Consider the following 10,026-nt stretch of genomic DNA (forward strand, 5'->3'; position numbering starts at 1 on the left):
TTAGAACGCGCACTGTGGCGCTGCATGGCGACCGTGGCGTTGCATGGCGACTGTGGCGCTGCATGGCGACTGTGGCGTTACATGGCGACTGTGGCGCTGCATGGCGACTGTGGCGTTGCATGGCGACTGTGGCGCTGCATGGCGACTGGGACATTGCACGCCGACTATGGCCCTTATGATGAGTGTAGCACTGCGTGGCGACTGTGAGGCTGCGGATGACCGTGGCGGTGCGCGACGAGTGTGACGCTATACAAGTGCAATGCGACTAGCTTTTCTATTATTTTTTTCACTTACTTTATCTGCGCAGTACAATTTATAGACCTAGTACGTAACAAACTTAGGAAGTAACTCAGATGGTATCCCGGATGTACAACAGTCACATGGCAAATACATGTTATGTATGTTGAACATTAAATCGGTCGAAGATTAATATTTGGTCAAATCGACACAATAGTTGGAAGAGTACTTTCAAAATGTTTTAATTTAATTTTTGAATAGGGTAAACAGGAACATTAACTAACCTCAAAGTCGATTGTTCAATGTTTAGCTCATTTTTCTCGAATTTTATTTTCAACCAGACTACAGATTAAATGTAATTTTAAATAGTTGACTAATGCCAAAATGATCAATGACACACGGATTCCAACATCGGATATAAATTCGAATTCGCGCATGCGTGTAACTCGGATCCGCCGGCTCCCTGATATTAGTGACCCCGAACAAATGCAACCGATGACGATGGATGGTGTCAGCTGTAGCAGTAGAAATGTCGTGGACGCTTCGAAAACATGTCGCTTTAGGTATTGCTCTGCAGTTACTCGTGCTTTTGGCAATGTTGTCATGGTTATTACAGCAAGGGGTCATGTTTCGTACAAGGATAGGCGTGAGTACATTTCAGACGCAAGAAGTAGATGTCGCGAACGAGGATGGGACATTTAACACGGAGAATATTTCCCTGGCGCTGGTGAGTAGTTTCCCGTCCAATAATACTCGAGTATCATATACGACGTCGTACAACAATGATATACCAGGAAGCTGTAATGAGCAGTTCCCTGGATATATAAACTAAACTGAGGATGTGTTTTTTTTATTTCGAAATGATACAAATAAAAGTATTTTGTATAAAACTGTGATAGAATATTGTTTTACGCTATCACTCCCGGTAACATGGCAACCGTCGACCCAACAAACGTGCATACATAACCTTGCCTGCAGATTTGTTAAGGTTTTTGGTATCGATTTTACTCTCCTTATTTCATTCGATCAAATATTTGTTATTTGATTATTCATCCTGCGATTAATAGTGAATTACGTTAATACGGAAATAATATCCCCTACGCCTACCTTATCGTCATCTGGTATTTGTATTACTAGTAAGTGTGTACAGTCACACGCGGTGTCATATTGATGTTTGAATAACATAAGTGTGGTTTGTTCTTTAAAGAGAGAGCACTTTTGCAAATTGCAGGGGTCGAACGCTTGCAGCATCTTCAAAAAAAGATAAGTATTCGTGCCGCAAAGTGACTGACTGGTTGATTGGCGCATGCGCGATGAACTGTGATCTTGGACAATCACGATAATCACTCTTCTCATTCTCTAATTTGTGCAATGATTATATTGTGTGATTTGAAAACTGGTACACTCAAATTTTGCCTGTTAGAGACAGGTTTTCTGCGTTGTATATGGCGTGAGATACACGTGACTGCTAGGAAGGTCGCCGTCCTGGTACTGTCTGGGAGAGGCAATTTTCTTTTTCAGAAAACAAAACAAAAAAAAAAAAAAAAAAAAAAGTTGTCATTGAAGTTTGTAACTAGGCAAAAAATGAGATATATTATTTTAAATTATTGACGTTAAGATGATGCCTCCGAAAAATTCCCGGATGTATGACTTTGAGGAGTCGTACATACTACCAAGTCATAGGTGACATATAAACAATATATTTATATTTCTCCACTCTAGGCTCCATTCACTAACTTCGGCAACTCGTCATCCAGTTATGGGCAACACATTTCGGTGAACGATCCTCGTCCGCGAGACATTGGAATAAACTCGACAGCCATCACTTACCAACCTCGTCCAAGGAAGCGATATTTGTTGCCAGTGATTCACACAGGTGGTCAAAACGTGCAATTCACCTCCTTTAAGAAAGCAACGGCGTTTGCGTACCTCCAAAACAGGACAATTGTTCTCGCGCCGTTCTTCCTTCACGGCGGCGACCAACGAGGCTGGAATATGCGTCACTGGCGTAACTTTAGTTTAGCCTTCGATGTTGATATCCTAAATCAAATTGTCCCAGTAGCCTCGCTGAATGAATTCAAATCGGTCTGCGACGGCCGAATGAAAGCCATTCATCCAAGTAACGATCGTACTTTTAAAGCCAACAAGACTCTCGAACGATTCCTGGAGATTGAACGAGCGCCGAAGAAATACACGTTCAAAACACCCCCATACGCATACGATAGTCATATTCTTGAAGAAGAACCATGCCTGGCGATTCTTCTACCTCATTATCTTAATCCGCCGGAAAAGGAAGTAGGAGATTTGATTGACAACCACTTCGTCAGGTCGCCAATCATCCAAGAGGCAGTAGATTTCGTGTTGGACAATGTTTGTCAAGGTGGCCGCCTGATGGCGCTGCACTGGAGAAATCGTACTGGAGAAGCGTAAGTAAGAAAGCGGCCATTGAGCCCAGGACTTCCGATAGGATGCGAACGTTTGGTTGAATGTTTTTGATCCAAACTGCATTTAAATTCCACAGTCGTCAACACACATTCTGTCCATGCGACGCGTATAGGGCGTGTAAAATAAACAAATATCAAAAATCAACAATGGCTATGTTAAAGAAATATATCACATTTCAAAATCCGGATTATTGAAATAATTCAGACTAATATATATCACTAACCTTAGAAGATTGAGATATGGCATAAGTTCACCATAGAAACCAATTATTACAAACAAAATTTTCCAATGCTGACAGAACGGCTACCATTCACTAAAATATAATTCTCTCGAATAATATAATAATGACTCCAGGCAACACAATCAAGTCTTTATCATGGAAGCCTAGACTGCATCTTATTGTAGTACTGATTCTGTTCACAAGTAATCTAAATGAATGGATAGATAGTTGATAATATTTAGTAATTTTTGTCCTAAGTAACTATTAAAAATAGCTAGACGTTTCAAGCAATGTCTCTTTATCGACAAACAGCTCGAAACGTTCAGCTATTTTATCCCTAACCTAACTCTAACACTCACTCCCAGTTACCCAATTTATTTGTATATACCCCCTCTAGATAACTATATATGTCCTTAGGAGGGGCATGTACAATTAAATGGGGAGTGCTGGAGGGTAGGGGTAGGGTTAGAGTTATAAAAGAAACTCTTTCCTTATCTACTATATATTCAATTTATCGGTCCGAGCAGCGTTTAATCTATTTACTACTAAATTAATGGAACCCGTTGCTATGATACATGTACAATTATTCAAGATCACGCAGTCTGGCCTCGTGCATGTCACGAGAGGAGTTCCAGGGGATCACTTGTAGAAACTTGAAAACTAGTATGCGCGAGGCACCGAAGGGGTCAATAAAATATGTTTCAAAATTTGCAAGGATCCCCTTTTGACATTTTCAATGGTCAAAAGGTCCTTTTTGACATTTTCAGGTATATAAAAGGGGTCGTATTTCTGCTGTGTAGATATAAAGTATCAAACAACGGAAGTCTTCTAGTAAAAAAACCAAAACAAATGAAAATATAATCTCCAATCTACATTTAATTACGATTTAATTAATTAATTAATTAAAGAAATTTCGAATTTATGCTTCCATATTAACATAAAACAAAAATAATATGGCGCAAGAATAGGTATTTGGCAAATAAATAGTAGCGTATTTATTAATAATAATGAACGCATGCAACACGTGGCGATGATGTCTAATCTAGTGGTTTGAAGGCTTCGCCGCATTTAGATGTGTCATCACTAAGTATTATATTATATGATAAAATACGCTTTCAGTATGTGACAAGCCTAGCGACCTTAATGTCAGCCAGAAGAGTCAGCTGCCGACATTTGTATATTTAAAAACTCAGATCATGCCACGTATCACAATAAATCTTATATACATTGATACGTGGGTTGCTTTTTTTAAAAGGGCGATGGACGTGAATTCATTCACAGCGAAGTTTTCGATCATGAGAAATTACGTATTGAAAATGTAAAATTAATTATCATTTTCAGTTGTTTCCCAAAATTTTCATAATACTTGTATTTCAAAGTTTGATGTATCTATATTTTCGTACCTCAAGTATTTCCGAAGTTAGTGATCGACTGCCTGCGTTCGCTCAGATGATCCAGTTACCGTTATTTAATGTCATTTCTATACGGAATTGCACGTACTGGTTTTGCATGTCATGCCACGAAAAGTCTTCACATCGAATCACCAGTACGACCGTTCCGGGATGACCTTTCACCTTTTACGCATTTGTTGTGCACTGAAATAAGTACTGTGACGTAAAGGTGTAAATAATTGGCAAACCTACAAACCTACAAGAATCTACATGATGTCAGTCTGTAAGCACGTGATCTGGCATGCGATTTTTTTGGGATATTAAAGTTAATATATCTAATATAAGTGATTTTCCATTAGTTGATGCATTCGATGACTTTTGCCAAAAATAATCGACATTATAGTGGTAACAAATGCACTATATATGTTGCACTTTTCTAATCAGAAATTCTCGCTTACTTTCATCCTGTGACAATATAATGCTTGTGAGGCTTCAGTCATGTGTTATATGTTATCCGTAATATCATCTGTGGTTCGAATAATAAGGTGTGCGTGTCTTACTTGTGATTCCATGCATTAAATAAATTGTTTTCAGTATGACGTGAAAAAAAAAGACGAATAAGTAATGCAAATCTCTAAAATTGTTGAACTAATTAATTTGGAATATCAAATCGTCGAAATATATGCGCATTGGTGTCACTCAGATTTAATATATTCTCTTCTGAATTTTTAATATTTATTGAAACTATGACGCTATGAATTGTAATTCAGAATACTGCAATGTTTTGATCAATATGTGGTATGTCATGAGCGACCCGTTATTGTAAGATCGATTATAGCAAGTATCTCCTATAAAAAAAAAACGTAACGCTTTCAAGATGCATTGATATTATGATTGCTAATCAATTCGAACCGTGGTCTTTACACAATTCGTGAGGAATTGTCACCAGGTGTACATGAAACCAAATTTCGGTACGCGGACAAGCTGAGGTTAGAGAAATTATGTCTCTTGATATTCAGTAAAAGGGGATCTCATTTTTGTCACGTCGTTCGGTACGTCCACATCCACAACCATAATGTCATGCGTTCATGCTTACGTTACACACATATCCGGTATGTGCGCGCATGCAAAACGTCCTATCTTTAACTTCCGGTCACGTCATGTGATCCAACTATATCATCAGTGGGCGGCCGCGGCGTTTCTTGAAACTTTTTGGGGAGCGTGTTACTCTGTAACAGCAGTTGTGTCCAACATTGTGCCCCAGATGTTTTTCAATTTCAATAAAAAATGCATGCATGGGGAAGGGGTTAATTCAGAAATTGTTATTGATAGTGAATTTATAAACTTGTAAATTACCCGGATGTGCAACATTTCGGGGATTTCATGCATCCGGTCTGTGTTCATTGTTATCTTCTCTCTACAGCTGCGTGCATTTCTGGAGGCGGGAAGAAGTAAAGAAGGAGTGTATGAAGATCATACCGGAAGCTGCTCAAATCGCCAAATTTATCTCGCAGCCACTGAAAGCGTTTATGGATCGAGAAAATTTCGCGTGTATGTATGTAGCTCATCCAAATTTTGCCAAGGTGAGACCTTACATCAAAATCAGGTGTCACGACCGCCCTCTATCAAGTTTGCTTTGTATTCAAATTATTTAATACAGCAATAAAAAAGATATAAGTTAAATGTACAACATTAATTAAATAATGTATCCCAATGTATGCATTAAAGGTTGATTGGAACAATAACACTTCCTGAAAAACTAAACATTTCCCCGTTCTACTATATGCGGCACACTTTATAGGTGCGCAAAATTGCAAAAAAAAAAATTCGTGATGACTCAACTTGTATATATCCATTACCACTATATCGAATCGGAGTGCGGCACAATGAATGTCAATGAGTACACCTTTCTTTGAACCCGCGCCCTTTAACGACGAAGCGGAAGCATAACTATGTGACTAAGGAATGACGTAACTCAGGGTTGTACTAATGTCACTGACATTGATAATGTTGTTCATTAGCATTTGTCGTTTTAAATATAGCAAACCTCGCACAAATACTATATTTTAATGACATTATCGACGGTGTCAATGCACTTCATTTTTCCTTTACGCCACAAAACTGCTCGTCTGTAGAGGGCGCGACCTAATGTAACGGTGCATTATGTTTTTTTTTCTATACTGAGTTGACTTCAATAATTTTAAACACAGAAGAACCGAATCCAAAACCACAATTAACAATAACATGTATTCATTCCAGGACGTCATGATGTACTTGAAAGAAACGATACCAGAAGATCGTTTGATTGACTCTGATATCACAACAACGTGGAATATGTCGGCATTTAGGCAACTGAATGCTGATCCGTTTCAGATGTCACTGTTCGAACAAGAGATATGTTACAGTAAGTGAACAGTGCCCTCTAACGAGATGCATACAAGATATGCCGTCGCGTTTACATGGGGTTAAAGGGCGGTGGCCGTCGCGTCAAGCATGCGCGAGATATGGATCTCATATAAACAAAGATGGCGGCTTTGACTGAGACGTATCTAAGTTTCAATTAGGTAATTTCCTTAGTGATTGTAAAATATCGAAAGAGTCACAGACGGTAATAAGTACAAGTCGCGACCAGGTCAAAACTCTTTCTCGTGATTTAATTAGAAGAGCACATTGGATTGTGGGAATTTCAATGATTATCAAATGTCGCACATGCGCGGCGCGACAACCACCACCCTTTAAATTCTCGGTGCCAAATACAACGAATGATGTTAATTTTTTATAGCAAATAAGGGTGACACATGTCAAACCGGTATACTAGTATATATAAATAAGACAACGTCAATTATTTGTTAGGTCGTCTAGGCGGGCTACTAACTTGGAAAAAAATAGTAGAACTAGCACAATAACATTTAGTCTGTGTACCTCGAGATACTCTCAATTTCGCGATTTACTGATCGCAAAACTTTGTAACTTGACTTATCCGTAACACTAGTTAGAAAGGCAATATTAATACGTTATATATGACTCATCATGACACGTGATTCGTCGTTATCCATGTACCCGGGTACATGTCACTAAGACAAACATGAATCAATGAATATGTTGTTATTCCTTACAGGGGCCGATTTATTTCTTCGACCAGTCGTCTCGAATTGGTCAGATTTTATTGAAGAGCAAAGACTTCTGATTGGAAAAAAGACAACAAGAGTTCGTGCAATAGCAGGGTTGGATTCCCACGCGGGAAGGACTGTATCTAAGCGATATGAAAAATATTTGTAATGATGACGTCATCTTGAATCTTTGACGTCACGTGTCTGTATTTACCCCCAGAACTTTTGTTGCACGTGGCGACTACGCTGTGTGGAGCCAAGTGCAAATAAAGAGTTGAGATAGTCTGTCTTGTACGTAATCCGATCACTTGGAATATGTTAATTACACTCACTGTCCGTCCACATATGGAATAAATTTGCATAGATTTGCATAAATCTACGAGAACAGTGCGTTGCCAAGTTGTGCTATTATCATGACCGGTATATCGATTATGTCTAAGAAATGGTTGCAGTTATATACAGTAATAAAATATTGCAGGAATATCACTATTATAAATTATAAATCACCAATATCGGAATTAGAGATTTAATGACGTCATAGCTTCACATTATAACATGGTACATTCATTTCAACCAAAAGCCCCTGAAATGAATCATTCAGCTTCGTCTTCAGCTTAATTTACCAAAATAGCTGTGTGTATGTGTGTGTGGAGGGATTCATTGTAATTGTTTAAATGTAACATAAATCACACGTGTATCTACCTCAGACAATACAACACACCATTAACATGGCTAGGTTAGTTTGAGTGACATCATATAAATCATAATCATATCAGTATCAGTATATCATCCTTATATTATATAATATATCTCATAGTACTAGTATATCATTCTCAAATACTAGTAATATAAAAATATATCACACTTTACCATTGACAAATAACACCCACAGTACTAGATTTTCGTTCTCACGTGATATAATATATATATCAATCTCATATGATATAACATATCGTATATCAATCTCACATGATATAACATATCGTATATCAGTCTCATATGATATAGATATATCACAGTATATCATTTTCACATGATATATCATAACACAGACATATTTAGATGTAGATAATACTTTTTCCTGCTATATTATCATCACAATACTACATTATCACACATTTCGTGCATAAATGAAATAAACATGGACAAAATATTTCCACTTTGAAAAAATAGAGTGTTATATGCCAATGTTTAATTTTCTTTAATATGTTCGAAGAGCCGAATTCGAGATTATATGCTATGTTCGTCAAACTTTCATTATTATGGGTTCACACCCTTAGAGTGACGAAAATAAAAACAAGAATTGGGGTAACCGGACAATTTTTTAAGATAGAAGAGTCACAAATGTCATGCAAACCGGTCGCATTTTTACGCTGGTTTCTGTGGTGCGATTATTTCTTCATATCTCACAATTTTGCTCGGTGGTAAAAGTCATACATTATTATTGACATGAAACCAAATATTGTTAAAACTTTGCAGAAAATAATAATAGATAATTGTGATGTCCTTTCCCATAATGCATTGCACATATGTGCATTGACATACTCAGTTGAGCAAAATTTCAATTTGGCTCAAACTACCTTAATGTTCCTGGTATGATTTGTTCTTGCATTTCTCCCTAAATACATATCTTCGCCAAGTCAACCTTGGACGAATAACTACTACTACTACCCAATCAAAGACCTTTTTTTCGACATTCAGTCCAAGACGTTCTTATTATGTTTCTAATTAGCGTTTATTCTAGATATACATATATATTCATCCTCTGTGGGCAGAATTTGGTTGCATGATTTGAAGTTTCCTTTTTTTCTATTTTTTTCTGTTTTACATTATATGTAGAATTCATGATAAATAAACTCATATTTTACAACACATTTGTCTACGAGCCCTTGATTTTATATGCCCTTATTATTAAATAGGGTCCACTGTCAGAAAATAGCTCACAATGTCTCTGACACCACATGACAAAGGAAACTATATAAATCTTATCTGTAAATCAGCATTCTTCCCTATCCCGAACCACAAAAAACGTAAAATACACAAACGACGCGTTTCAATTACACATCGATACGTTAATAAAGTCTAAGCTGAATAATTGTATAGTGAAATGCAGAGAAAGTTTTACCATACATTATAAACATATTTATATAATAATTGGTAAATAACGATTTTTAGCTTTATTCAAATACTGAATAATGATTGGTCCGAGAGCCCCACACTGTCTACGCCCATAATGCGCACAAGTGACATAATAACCGTGATCGCCCATTTATTCAAAATGAATAAGTTGTTATTAAAGGGCAGTGGTCGTCGCGCAGCGCATGTTCTAATTTCATGTAAACAAACAATGTGTTTTAAACTCGTTGTGTACGTCGCTATGAGTCCCATACCGAACAGGCCGCGGCGCGACGACGACGACGACGACCACTACCACCCTTTAATTAGAACTCACGACGATGTCGCCATATCGTCTCTGGATTGGACATTTTTGATTTTATAAACAAATATATATTATAAAACGTTCATAACACTCCCGGATTTATGCCTTTCACTGTAACAGACACACTTGCTACTATCGACAAACTCTAACATATACAAAATGTACTTACATTATACTTCATAA

General features: G+C 37.4%; 1 protein-coding gene across 1 annotated transcript; it reads left to right on the plus strand.

Annotated features, from left to right (window-relative positions):
- Positions 1–736: 736 nt before the first annotated feature.
- Positions 737–9,275, plus strand: LOC102808457 (uncharacterized). The gene is made up of 5 exons (XM_006818351.3): positions 737–964; positions 1,960–2,663; positions 5,717–5,876; positions 6,553–6,697; positions 7,412–9,275. The coding sequence occupies exons 1-5, from the start codon at positions 743–745 to the stop codon at positions 7,570–7,572; spliced, it is 1,392 nt and encodes a 463-aa protein (XP_006818414.2). The 5' UTR covers positions 737–742; the 3' UTR covers positions 7,573–9,275.
- The last annotated feature ends 751 nt before the right edge of the window (positions 9,276–10,026 follow it).

Source organism: Saccoglossus kowalevskii, chromosome 12 (genome assembly GCF_978046115.1).
Source record: "Saccoglossus kowalevskii chromosome 12, keSacKowa6.1, whole genome shotgun sequence".
In the NCBI taxonomy this organism is placed as follows: Eukaryota; Metazoa; Hemichordata; class Enteropneusta; family Harrimaniidae; genus Saccoglossus; species Saccoglossus kowalevskii.

Excerpts from the sequence above, each read along its gene's own strand:
- LOC102808457 (XM_006818351.3), top strand. The coding sequence starts at position 743 with ATGGTGTCAGCTGTAGCAGTAGAAATGTCGTGGACGCTTCGAAAACAT. Across the intron at positions 2,664-5,716 it reads AGAAATCGTACTGGAGAAGC|CTGCGTGCATTTCTGGAGGC; the intron begins GTAAGTAAGAAA and ends TTCTCTCTACAG. Across the intron at positions 5,877-6,552 it reads CTCATCCAAATTTTGCCAAG|GACGTCATGATGTACTTGAA; the intron begins GTGAGACCTTAC and ends TATTCATTCCAG.